This window comes from Propithecus coquereli, unplaced genomic scaffold (assembly GCF_000956105.1).
Source record: "Propithecus coquereli isolate 6110/MARCELLA unplaced genomic scaffold, Pcoq_1.0 Scaffold66, whole genome shotgun sequence".
NCBI lineage: Eukaryota > Metazoa > Chordata > Mammalia > Primates > Indriidae > Propithecus > Propithecus coquereli.
Genome location: NW_012152618.1, coordinates 2,690,811 through 2,704,177, shown reverse-complemented (window position 1 = coordinate 2,704,177; position 13,367 = coordinate 2,690,811). Strand labels below are relative to the sequence as shown.

The following is a 13,367-nucleotide window of genomic DNA, read 5'->3' as shown; positions in this document are numbered from 1 at the left end:
AAAAGAGAAAATTCTTTTTTCTGTAAAATAGATACATCATCAAAAAGAATCCAAATAAAAAGAAAATACTGAAGGTTGGGATTTGAATCCATGCCTCCCTATCAGGAAGCAGTCTAGAAGGGTTCAGGGGAAGGAAATTACTTCTATCAACATCGAAGTTGTCTTCTGGAAGAAGCTTTGATGGTGTTTTTTACATGCAGTTAAGCACAGGCTAACATTCTAAAATCGTTTATTTTTTAAATAAGCGAGACCTCTAAGTGTGCCTTGGAGATCACACTGTTTGCAAGGAGACAAATTCTTGAAAAGTCTGTTGACAGCTGATCTGTTGCAACACCTAAAGAGAACAGTGAGAACAGCAGAGAGAACAAGGAGCTTCACACTCACAGGTGGTCCACAGGCAGGGGGGTCTTTGAACAGCTGAACTTACAGAGCTGCTGCCTCATATGTTAGGGTCAAAGAATAGGTTTGACAAATGGGAAAGAGTTGGTTCCTGTGACCTTTTCTCTTGAGGAGTAGGGACGTTCTTTTTGGTTGTCTTTAGGTATAAAGGCAGCAAATATTAGGTGCTTTTGTAGGACTACAGAGATAACACTGGCCATTGGAAAGGGCAGCTAAATTCTGTTCATTAGCAGAAAGTAAGACCTAAACAATAGCTGGGGATCAGAAACAAAGGAAACATGATTTTTTTTTTTTTAAAAAAAGAAAATTATTTATTGAAGATCTGGATGAATAGCCATCAATGAAACAAATAGTCATAATGTTATCTTTTTTCCATTTTCAAGGAACTTGATCTTCTGTGCACCAAAGAGTTTTTCTAAAACGTTTAGAATTTGGTTTCGTCCAAGATTCCTGCAATTAGAAGGCAGGATATTCCTTCTGTATGCAGAAGGGAACATTGAAGTCTGTGAAATGAAAACCCAAGTCAGGCTGGATTTTCCCCACTTGTGTCTCTGGTGTAGAGTTTGATCACTGCCCACGAGCAGTTCAAGGCCACGCTGCCCGAGGCGGACGGGGAGCGGCAGTCCATCCTGGCCATCCAGAACGAGGTGGAGAAGGTGATTCAGAGCTACAACATCAGAATCAGCTCGAGCAACCCATACAGCACTGTCACCATGGATGAAATCCGGACCAAGTGGGACAAGGTGGGCCACTGAGGGCATTGTTGAAATGGAGGTCATGGAAGAGGTTAACACCTTGGGGACTTAGGGTGATGGCCTGATTTTGCATCGTGATCTGGATTTTGCTTCATCTCAAATTTCACAGACAAAATGTGTTAAACTCTTAAGAGCCATTCAGCAGCTTCTGCAGTTTGTGGGGAAAGAAAATAAAGATTATTTTTCTTAAAGAAAATCTTACAAATATTGACAAAATCAGAACAAATTATGATACTAATACCATAAGGGAAATTATTTTTAAAACCCCAACTGGAAATTTGGTGCTATCAGTTTACCTATAGTGCTACTTCTAAAGAATTTTTAGAATATGAGATAGACATGTCCCAAATGCATATGAATTTTAAACGTAGAAAAATTGCTTCGAACACTACATGTAGGGAATGAAAGTATTCCTACTAACTTGCTGCCTTTTAAATTCTGGGAAACTGTCCACAAATCTAATTATAGTCAAAATGGGGTCATTTGAGTCTTTTTGTCTCATTCTTAAGAGAAATTCCTCTTCATGGTTGAAATTATAGCACAATTAGTCATCTCAGTATGCTAATACACAGTCTTTAAGGAGTAAGTCCACAATGCAGAGTTGAAGCAACTTACTATAAAAATACACACGAAACAAGTTAGTTACACACAGTGCAAAACAGAAAAATAGGTAGGGGAAAAAAGGGAGTATTCATCTGAGAGACGGTAATTAGTTTAGTGCATCTGAACTTCAAATTAGCTCTGGTCTTCCTGACAACCAGAGTCAGAAAGGAAAGAAACATGCTGAGCTAATCAGTTTTCTTGGAAAAAATAAAATAAGGAAATGCATCATTTCTTAAAGTGATACAAACCTTTCTTCTGTCGGTAAGTTATAAAGCGAATAGATTTTTGTAAAAGGGACACAAGAATAATGCCTTTAGCAACAGTTTTGCGATGGTAGCAAAAAAGGATTTTTGAAATAGCTTTTTTTTTTTTCTGGCGATTCAAAGACAGGTGAGGCGATTCAAAGACAGGTGTGAGGCGTAGCGCTGTGATTCACAAAAGGAGTGGAGGGCAGGTGGAGATGCTCTCCTGTCGGCAAACCCAGCAGGGGCGTTCTTTACTTTTTTGCATCATGAACCCCTTGGGCAGTCTGGGGGAAGCCTTTGGATCTCTTCTGATCATAATATTTGCAAATTCATAAAAATATTTAAGAACACAAAGGAAATAAATTATATTGAAATGTAGTTATTAAAATATTTTTTAAAAGTTGAGATACAGTAATGGACGTGCTTCATTGTTAACACATCTACAACCAAGACCTGACAGCAAGTCTAATAATTTTGCAGTAGCACTGAGTATACAGGATATTGCAAGAGACAGGTAATAACTGTAATACTACACAGAATGTCTGCGATTTCTGTTGTGATAGAGTCACGGGGACTGCTGAATGCTGCTGCAGATTGGCTGCCCACATTCATAATCGGAGGAAATGCTAACTTTCAGTAGAGATGGTGAAAATAAAGATGTCAGTATTGCCCTCATCCAAGTTGACAAATCCTCTGCATTCTGGACCCGGCCTCCACAGGGTTGGTGCTGCAAAGCCAAGAGCCCATGGCTGGAGGACTCGTCACTATCCCTAGTGCAGGCTTGTAAATACCCTTCAACTCTTCTGGTCTTTCAGTAGGCACTCGGTGGCACTAGGTGGCAGTCAAAGCTAGATTGATAGCCAGGCATGGTGGCCTGTGCCTGTAGTCCCTGCTGCTCAGGAGGCTGAGGCAGGAGGCTCACTTGAGTCCAGGAATTCAAGGCTGCAGTGAGCCAGGGTGATGCCACTGCATTCCAGCCTGGGCAACAGAGTGCAACCAACCCTGTCTCTTAAAAAAAAAACAAAATGGCAGATTGAGCTCTCTCGTCCCTCAAGCAGGGACTCCCATTCCCCTTCTTCTCACCACTGGCCTTCTCCCCTCCCCCTCTTTCTTCCTCCTCAGCCTCCTTCCTCACCCTCCGCCTTCTTTCCTTCCTCTCCACTCCCACTCCTTGGACTATTACCGCATCCTGTGTTCATTCTTGTGTGACCAAAGCTGGCCTCTGATCCCTGTTGTCCTTGGGCCCTGACAGGTGAAGCAGCTGGTGCCCATCCGCGATCAGTCCCTGCAGGAGGAACTGGCTCGCCAGCACGCTAACGAGCGTCTGAGGCGCCAGTTTGCGGCGCAGGCCAATGCCATTGGGCCATGGATCCAGAACAAGATGGAGGTAGGTCAGCGCCCTTCCAAGAGCTGTCCACGAGCCCCGCCATGAGTCCCTTTGCTGATGCAGGAGCGACACCTCTTACACTGCAGCTTCTGGCCACCCTGACTGTCATCTGAGAGCACCGTGCTGTTGTCACTCACGATTTTATCTTTTCAGCCCCTGGGCTGCTGTGGGCCTTGTGCACCCAGGCACGGTACAGAATGCAGGGAGGGATGTCAGGGGGCGAGGATGTTCACGTTCTCTGCTCATGGCCTCTGCAGGACCTAAATTTTAAACCATCCATCCCTAAGGAGAAGGACATGTGAAGACCCACAAGTACTTTGCATTTTCAGAACATTTAAGGGAAAGTGGTCTTCGAATAGCACTGATGTCTGGGTACAATTTGCTGACCAAGGACAGCTAGGAGACATTTACTGGCCTACTTATCTCTCACCCCACCTCCCTTTTGGTGATAAAACATTAACTTTTTTCTGAAAGGGGAGAACATCTAAAAATAAAAGAAATTCTTCTGATAGAGGGGACTCTGGTGGTCTTAACTCTACGTGGCAGCTCCAGCCACGCAGCCCACCACTGGCCGCCCCCAGAACAGGGCAGCCCTACCCGAGGGAGTTGCCATGGACATCCAGTAGGCTGAAAGGACTCACCTCTTAACCCCTCGCGCTTTTCTGTTTTGGATCTTAGTTAGCTGTGTTCCCAGTCTCTAGACAGACTAGAACGAGACCTTGCTTTGTCCTGTGCTCCTACCCATGTCCCACTTTACCTGAGAAAAATGAGCCACGCGACTTTGGCCGCGGCCTGATGCGGTGGAGTCAGGAGCGACACCTCCTGCAGAGGCCCCTCATTTTGCTTCTCTGCCTGCCCGCCTGCCCCGTCAGGAGATTGCCCGGAGCTCCATCCAGATCACAGGAGCCCTGGAAGACCAGATGAACCAGCTGAAGCAGTATGAGCACAACATCATTAACTACAAGAACAACATCGACAAGCTGGAGGGAGACCACCAGCTCATCCAGGAGGCCCTCGTCTTTGACAACAAGCACACGAATTACACGATGGAGGTACAGCTGCCAGATTGGCCTGGGTCGCTTTCGTTTCGTCCCATTGTGACCATGTCACCACCTCAGGGTGTTCTCTTCACCCACTTGTCTCTCTCTGTTCCTGTTAAATTCTACAAGTATGAAGGTCAGGGATCTTTACGCCTGTCCAGTCACTATGTGTGGAAGAGCTTTGTGAACTCTACCAAGCTCTGTATAATAGTTAGCAGCAGCAGCAGCGATGACATCGTAATTATTATTATCACCACTGTGAATTCATTACACTTCTTCAGAGACAGTACCTGAAACTGGACTGTGGCATTTCCACCAGTTTGGCCCAAATTGATCTCTCTGGGTGCCAGCAGGTATAACCAGGGCCCGCACCTGCTACTGGGTGAATGGAAAAATATTTTTAGTGACAAGTAAGTCTATATACATAATATATTTAAACTACAAAGTGCCAGTTATCTCTGTTAGAACCCTGGGCTCCGTTCTGAGTACTTCCCACTGCAGAATCCTGCAAAAAATGAGAAAGTCGAATTTTTTTTTAACATAGGGAAATCTGTCACAACCCTATTTATAGTAAGCCCTTTGAGCCGACTCCACTGTCATGATCGTGGAGAGGCAGAACCGACATGCTGGAAAAAACTAGAGCTCATCCTCCCCTTTCCCCTCGGCAGCACATTCGTGTCGGGTGGGAGCTGCTGCTGACGACCATCGCCAGGACGATCAACGAGGTGGAGACCCAGATCCTGATGAGGGACGCAAAGGGCATCACCCAGGAGCAGATGAACGAGTTCAGAGCCTCCTTCAACCACTTCGACAGGGTACCACACTCTGCTTGTCTGAAGGGCGGTACTGGGGACATTAAACAGGGTGTCCGAAATAATCTGCATGCTTCCATTTTAAGTCTTAATGCCCCAACAAGTTTACAGGGAAACAGGATGATTAATGGCAAAGGAAAATAGCCACCACAACCAAGTATCCTAAGCTCTGATGTTGTTCAGGGGAACACCAAGTCTAGATCTGTGTGATGTCTTATGCAGATCCTTAGTGCGAACGCATTCGTAGTCGCTATCAAAGCTTGATTTGTTGTAAGTCAAAGTCTTTCCTTAACAAAATGTGGTTGTTGGACTTAGGTCATTTTCCAAAGACTGAAATACAAAACTCTGATGTACTTTTCCCAAGGAGCTGTTAGGTAAAGCACCTGATGATAATTTAACCTACTCTTTCGACATGTAAATCTCAGTTTTCTTTTTTAATTAACAAAATCAGTTCATGATAATGTTTTAAGGAAATGCGCCAACAAAATGGTGATAATTTTAATAGTAAAGACAAATAAAAAGTTAAGTACTGGCCTAGCATGGTGGCTTATGCCTGTAACCCCAGCACTTTGGGAGGCCAAGGCAAGAGGATCGCTTAAGGCCAAGAGTTCAAGACCAGCCTGGACAACGTAGTGAGACCTGTCTCTAAAAAAGAAAAAAAGAAATTAAAAATTAGCCAGTGACACAGAGTAAGGCTGCAGCATTTGCACAAGGAAGGGGATGTCCCCTTTCCCTGATGGCTGGGGGCCAGGCTGACTTGGGGGCAGACACAACACTACGCCCCACTCACTTAGATGTACTGAAATTCCACCATGGGGGTCTCAGCCTGGAGGCTTAGGGACTGTTCTTAACACTAGGGGGCTGGCCCTCTAGGAGGGTGGGCCCTAACATACAGACCCCCCCAACTCCAAAGGGGGGAGGAGATATTTATTTAGGGGAAAAAGTTTAGAGGGGAAGAATTTATTAATAAAGAAACCTTTAACTTTAAAAAAAATTGGCTGGGTGTGGGGGTGTGTGCCTATAGTCTTAGCTATGCAGGAGGCTGAGGCAGAAAGATCGCTTGAGCCCAGGAGTTCAAGGCTGCAGTGAGCTATGATTGCACCACTGTACTCCAGCCTAGGTGACAGAGAGAGACAGACCCTATTTCTAAAAAAAATGTTTTTAATTTAAAAAATTAAGTACTGCTTTAAAAATATTATCTAGTATTTTGAGTTGAATACTATTGAGTAAAACCAATTCTTTATGAGGAAACTCCCAGTTTACTAATGATATGGCCAAAAATGGCTTTTAAGGCCACATTCTAGTTGTTAAAGATCACTAAAAAGATATTCTGTTACCTTGTACATGTTTATGATTTGCAGATGTCAGTAAGTGGTCCCTAAAATGCCTCTGGACTAGACCAGTCAGATTTAGGCCCATTACCAGGTTCAGACAGTGGAATTCAGATGAGGGAGCTATGTGGGCATAACTAAAGATTTATACACAGAGATGGATATTGAAATTCTTACCGTTTTAACACAACTTTATTGCATGAAACCTGGTATAATACTGACTTCATTCATTGAAGTCCAAGTCATTTCCTTCCCTGGAGGAAACGATTGATCACCCCCCGTGCACAAATCCATCTGGGCTGCTGAAGGAACTCTCTCACTTGTTTGGGCTGCCTTATAGGAAGAAAGCACATTGATTGGAATCCAAGGTGATGAGACAGTCTTTTGCAACAGAAGTCCAAGGAGAACAGTGTAGAACTTGCCACGTCTAAAAGTTTGTTTAAATTAAACATTAATGATGTTTAATTAAACAAACTTAATAATGTGTCTTGGGGGAAACAAAGTTTACTCACAATGAAGTGGGGGGAGAGGTATCAGTGATATGGATCCACCTTGCTTCATCTTCTCTTTAAATAGTCAAGACGGGAATGGCAGGGGCCACAGAGGACGTGAATGGGGGACTCTCCACAGACACCAGAGAGGTACTGAAGGTTTTAGGGTGTAGCACAGGCATCCCACGACCAAAGCTGCGTTTCAGAAAAAGGTGCCGGGCAGCACGTCCAATATGCACGATGGACTGGCGGGAAGGAGGAGGGAGGGGAAGCAAACAGAGGGTCAGACTGTTGAAGGGAGGGAAGGGGAGCATGAACTTCTGGGCTAAGGGACAGGAGCAGTGGGAGTGAAGAAAAGAGCAGATCTGAGATTAATTGAGATAAAAATCTGACAGAGGTAAGCAACAGGATGTGGGGGCTTAGGGGAGAAGGTGCCATGGCAAGTCCAAGCTGTGAGGACACAGGAGAAGGGGTGCTGCGTAGCCACCGCGGTGAAGCAGCAGGAGCGCAGTTCTAGAGTTCAGGGCTGAAGCCTGCAGCAGTCACCACACGTTCCCATCTCCGGCTGGAGAAGTCTGGAGAGGAAGAAGAGGGAAGGCCCAGATCTCAGGGGGCTCCTGCACGTGCGGGAGGCAGGAGAGCCAGAGCAGGAACGCTAGGAGACGGCCGCAGAGAATGGTGGCAGGAAGGTAGGAGGCATCGCTTCAGAGAACTGAGAGGTCAGGGCAGCGACTGAGAACCGAGCACTTAAATGTGAGAACAGACACACAAAGTCTCCATGCGTAGAAACAAAGAACTTCCAACATTAGCTTTTGGGACTGGCCATTTCAAGAGCAAGCAAAAACACCAGAAAATAACCTTCTAATTAATAATTCTTATGGCCAATGAAAGTGTTTTCTTCTCTTTAAATTTATGCTGATGCTTGAATGTTAGCCGTCCCCACCAACCCTTCAAGAGAATCTTTGGTGCAACTGGGCACTTCCCATCATATCCAGGCTTTGCACTGACATCCCTATTTCTACAGCGCGTGGGTGGGTCGCTGTCTGTCCTGACCCAGCCTTTCTCAGCTGGGAAGGCTGTTGTCCATACGGACCCCTTCTTGCCTGCTGTTCTGTGTAGACCCTCATTGGATTTTCAGGAAAAGCTGAGCTTGCCAAATAGAGGGGCCACTGCCTTCTGGGCAAGGGCCTGAGAGTCGTTGCTTTCCGCTCGTTTGAACTGTAAGAACACACTCATGTCTGGGGGATTTTTACAAAGATGACTACCCAGGGCCGGGGAGAGCTTCATCGTCTCAGAACAGTTACGTATGTTCTGTCGTCAGTAGGTGGCAGTAGTGAGCTCCCAGCTGTTTTCTTGTGCTACTTTCTGGAATGGGTCATTTTTATTTTTGTTTGGTCTTTACCCTCCCTCTCTTTTTCCCTTTTTTTTTTGGAGACAGAGTCTTGTTCTGTCATCTGGGCTAGAGTGCAGTGGTGTCATCATAGCTCACTACAACCTCAAACTCCTGGGCTCAAGCAATCCTCCCGCCTTGGCCTCCCAAAGTGCTGGGATTACAGGCATGAGTCAACGAGCCTGGGCTTTTTTTCCTTTTTAAGGAACTATTTTGTAACATCCTTGTGTTGGCTTCATCCTCCCTGTACGAACTTGGCAGAGCTTAGAGTGCCTCTCTCTTACCAGATCTTCATTCAGTTCATCAAATAGAGCTCATCTTGCCTCTCTCTCACCTTCCCTGTCCTTTGCATTTGTCAACAGAGGAAGAATGGGCTGATGGATCATGAGGATTTCAGAGCCTGCCTGATCTCCATGGGCTATGATTTGGTAAGACAGAAGTTTGATATTTTACTAAGATTTGATTTTTTTTTTTTTTTGAGCTTGGATTTATATGATAGGAGGTGATCAGCTCAAAGTAAGGTATCGTATTTGGGATTCGTTTGTTTTCATTATATAGGATAATATTTTTCAAGGTCTGACTATTGCTATATAAAAATAATTTCACAGAGCCAGAATATATATTTTTATTCAGTCATTGGTCAGGTCTTTTTTTTTCTAGTAAAGGAAATGAGAATATAGGCTTTCTTGATGATTTTTTATACACCTTTCTTGAGATATAATTCACATACTACAGTTTACCCACTTAAAGTGTTCACTTCAGTGGCTTTTAGTATCCTGATGATTTTTAAAGTGCTGCTGCTTCTAATATTTTAAAAGATAAAAATGTTTACTAATAAATCAGCTAAGAAAACTTACATTTCCCCGTGGGTTGTGAAAGTGCCATACTTCTCTGTGACCCATTAATGTGTATTTTAAACATGACCTGCTTTGATTTCCTTCAGAACTTTCCAATAAAATCATGAGAGCCTAAACTGCATTCTATGTATTGATATCACTTCTCTCAGTTATAATCTGAGAAAAGGGCCCAACTCTCACTTTGACCTACTCTTCCGTAATGACGGTATGTGATGTAATCCATGAAGGCCACGATGGGTCACAGAGAGGAAAGAATTCTGACATTCAGGGGCTTCTGGCTTGAGGCTACAGCAACTTTTAAAATTGTTTGATGGCAGTAAACCCATGAGGGGAATCTCTTCCAAAGACCGAAGGGAAATGCAGATAGTACTTGAGTTTTCAAACATGGAGGAATTTGCATGCGAGTAGGGAAAGAATGACAATGGCACTGTTGAGCCTTGTGAACTGTTGAAGTACCTGGGTCTTTGCCACCTTGCCTCAGGGTGAAGCCGAATTTGCCCGTATTATGACCCTGGTTGATCCCAATGGACAAGGCACAGTCACCTTTCAGTCCTTCATTGACTTCATGACTAGAGAGACAGCCGACACCGACACTGCCGAGCAGGTCATTGCCTCCTTCCGCATCCTGGCTTCCGATAAGGTTTGTATTGATAGCTTTTCTTCTACTTTAGCCGTGGTCCACCACATCATTCTAACAGAAACAGTGTTGTGCACAAAAACCATTTTATACTAGTACCTTTTGTACAGTGTCAGCACTGAATTTGGACAGCAGCACAGAGACATAACAATGGTGGATCCGAAACAGAGAAAACACAGCATTCCATTGCTGGCATTTGTACCTGGGCTCATGTCATAGAGTTTTTATAGAAAGCACAGTAGTGTATATTTTCAATCCCATTTTACATTCTGGGTTGGTAGGAGTGACTCGGAAGAAACCATGCAATTCACATGTTATGGAACTGCGAACCTTCTCCTAAGAATCCAAGACCCTGACTGTGCCCAGCTCCTGAAGCAAAGCTAAATATAGCCGTTTAGTCATTTAAAAAGTGGCAAGCTTTCATGTCATGTAGCCTAGAAATTAAGTAGGAGTTTAATTGCAAGTTCAGAATTTTTAATTTCACCCCCTCCAAACAATAAAAACACCTCAGTATGTATAAATGCAGTTTGGGATAGGATTATTTTACCCTGTGTTCTGGCTAAGAGGATAAAGAACATTATCCCAAGGAAGTTAGGATGCCAAAATACATCAGCAAAGCCATGTTTATTACCTTAAAAAATCAGACAAGACCAACTATCTTAAAAATAATACATCTGCTTTCAAACGTCTTATTTATCATGGGTCTGGAGGGGGCAGAGTGCAGCTAACATAGGCGGTAATAAGCTGCGGCTCATTCCACCTCACCAAAATACTTCTACTGTAAATTACAATGTAATATTTTTGATTTACTTATTTTGACCTTCTCAGCTAGTCCGTTTCACCACAATTGTCCTATTTCCCATTGAACATTTTTTAAAAAGCTCCATTGTTAAATTGTCAGTTTTATTTTGTTTTAGAGAGAGATTTTCTCCAGTGGCAACATATTGCTAATTTTTTAATACATTGGGTAAGAAAATGACTCCATTTTCTAGATACACATAGTACATACATTTTTGTTTTTTAACAAATTTTAACAATTATGTTAACTATCCCCATGTGGGGCCGGGTGTGGTGGCTCACGCCTTTAATCTTAGCACTCCAGGAGGCTGAGGCAGGAGGATCGAGGTCAGAGGTCAGGGGTTCGAGATCAGCCTGAGCAAGAGTGAGACCTTATCTCTACTAAAAGTAGAAAAATTAGCTGGGCATTGTGGTGTGCATCTATAGTCCCAGCTACTTGGGAGGCTGAGGCAGGAGGATCACTTGAGCCCAGGAGTTGGAGGTTGTAGTGACTTATGATGATGCCACTGCATTCTAGTTCAGGCAACAGAGCGAGACTGTTGTCTTAAAAAGAAAAAAAATCCCTATGTGTTCTGATCAGTGTATGATATAAACCAAGTATCCCTTTGCTTTTCTGGTATGCAATTCAGATCATATTTATCCTTGTATTATGGCTCAGTTTGAGAAATATTGATGACAATGCTCCATTTGCCTTTATGAAGCACATTACATTTCCTACTGACCAGGTCACTTTATAGATAGGATTCTACAAGTAAAACTCTTTGTTGGTCATCTGGTACTATACCCAATAGACTCCCTAACCTTTACTCCTTTTTTAAAATTAAACAAATGCAAGAAATGTGTAAGTATTGAAACTGTTCCTGGGCTGGGTGCGGTGGCTCACCCTGTAATCCTAGCACTGTGGGAGGTCAGGGTGGGAGGATTACTTGAGCCCAGGAGTCTGAGGTTGCTGTGAGCTAGGCTGATGCTATGGCACTTTAGCGTGGACAACAGAGCAAGACTCTGTCTCAAAAAAAAAAAAAAAAAGAAAAGAAAAAATCCTGTTTGTGTTCTGGTGTTTTCTGCAACTGACTTTGCAAACACATGTGTCTTTTTTCCAGCCATATATCCTGGCAGAGGAGCTGCGTCGGGAGCTGCCTCCGGACCAGGCCCAGTACTGCATCAAGAGGATGCCCACCTACACAGGCCCGGGCAGCGTGCCTGGCGCCCTGGATTACACCGCGTTCTCTTCTGCGCTCTACGGGGAGAGCGATCTGTGATGCTGAGGTTCTGTAATCATTGATGCCATCAGAACGCAATAAAAGCTGAAGTCACAGTTTGTTTCCTGGAAACTTTGACAAGCTTTATTAAGTTAAGAGAGAGGGAAAAAAAAGGAATTTTGTAGCTCCATAACTGCTAGCAATGTAACACAGCTGAAATGAAGTTTCTATAGTATATGACATACTACGCTTCATAAATAGGTTTATTTCTGAATTTTTAGCTAAATGTAATGAAATACCAGGATGGTTTGATTCTTTGATTAAACAAAGCAAATGACTTGAGTAGTATAAAATTAGGAAAATCTAGGGGCAGAAGGAAAGTGAAAGAAATGTGAAAATCCAAAATACACAAGAGTCAAGACCAGGAAAAACCCCACAAATTGGTTAAAAAAATTTTTGATATTTTTAAGAAATTTTTCTTCATTTCTATTATGCTTAGGTGATTATCCCTAGGGGAATATACTTGGGATTCTAGTGTTTTATTTTCTTGCTTTTTCCAAAGATTAGCTCAATTTAAGTATAAGTAGTACTATCATGTCTTCAGGTGAATTTAATATTGAGATGGAACTGCCAGGGATTAAAAACAGACTACCCAGAAGATCTTTAGTACTTGAAATTTTTAAAATAGAGTTTATAGTCACCTCTTCTTTATTTAGGACATGATAGTGAGTTTTGATGCCTTACTTATCCTCCAGAGTAGGGACCTGAGGACACACGGAAGTCGGTTCAAGTGCCAGAGAGAAAGATGGAGTCACTAGATAAAGTTAGTTTTTGTAGTATTATTTATTGATTCCAGGTTCTCATGCTTTTTTTTGTTTAAAGCTTGCTAGTACAGGTTCTTACGAGATGACCAACCACATATAAGTGCTCTGTTTTTAAATAAACAGGTTTCTATAGTAGTCATTCATAACTAGAGATAAGTCAGAAACCAGTATCCGTCTAGCTCTCTAGGCAGGACTTCCTTATGCCTTTAGTTTTATGACCTGTTAAGGAAAAGCCAGAGTTAATAGGAAAGGGCTCATTCCCAACAACAGTGGAGGTAAGTTCTTACATTGCAGAACCTTTATATATCTCCTGTGTAGTGGAAATTAATAGCTGTTTTAGCCTAGTGTTCAGTGTGTGTTCGCCCCTGGGATTGGAGAGTACATCCTGACTAAGTTCCCGAGTCAGGCCCTGTCTGTGTCTAAGCCCTGCTCCATGACAGAGGACGCTCCGTGTACTCCTATTACCACGTCTAGATCTGCTGAGTGTTCATTCATTTTTTGCTCGTGCTGCCATGTGCTATAACTCCCCCCTCTGTTTTCCCATCTTGTTGACAGCTTGTAGAGAATAAAGCAGGAATTCTTTTTATATCTGAGTCCTT

The 13,367-nt window shown here is 43.2% G+C and overlaps 1 protein-coding gene across 1 annotated transcript in view; it reads left to right on the top strand.

Annotated features, from left to right (window-relative positions):
- ACTN2 (actinin, alpha 2) overlaps window positions 1-12,076 on the top strand; it is an 85,376-nt gene extending 73,300 nt beyond the window's left edge. The window contains exons 15-21 of the mRNA XM_012660155.1: window positions 960-1,142; window positions 3,255-3,389; window positions 4,262-4,441; window positions 5,098-5,244; window positions 8,816-8,881; window positions 9,792-9,950; window positions 11,846-12,076. Coding sequence (XP_012515609.1) covers window positions 960-1,142; window positions 3,255-3,389; window positions 4,262-4,441; window positions 5,098-5,244; window positions 8,816-8,881; window positions 9,792-9,950; window positions 11,846-12,004 — 1,029 coding nt within the window. The 3' untranslated portion in view covers window positions 12,005-12,076. The remainder of the gene's footprint in view (window positions 1-959; window positions 1,143-3,254; window positions 3,390-4,261; window positions 4,442-5,097; window positions 5,245-8,815; window positions 8,882-9,791; window positions 9,951-11,845) is intronic.
- The last annotated feature ends 1,291 nt before the right edge of the window (window positions 12,077-13,367 follow it).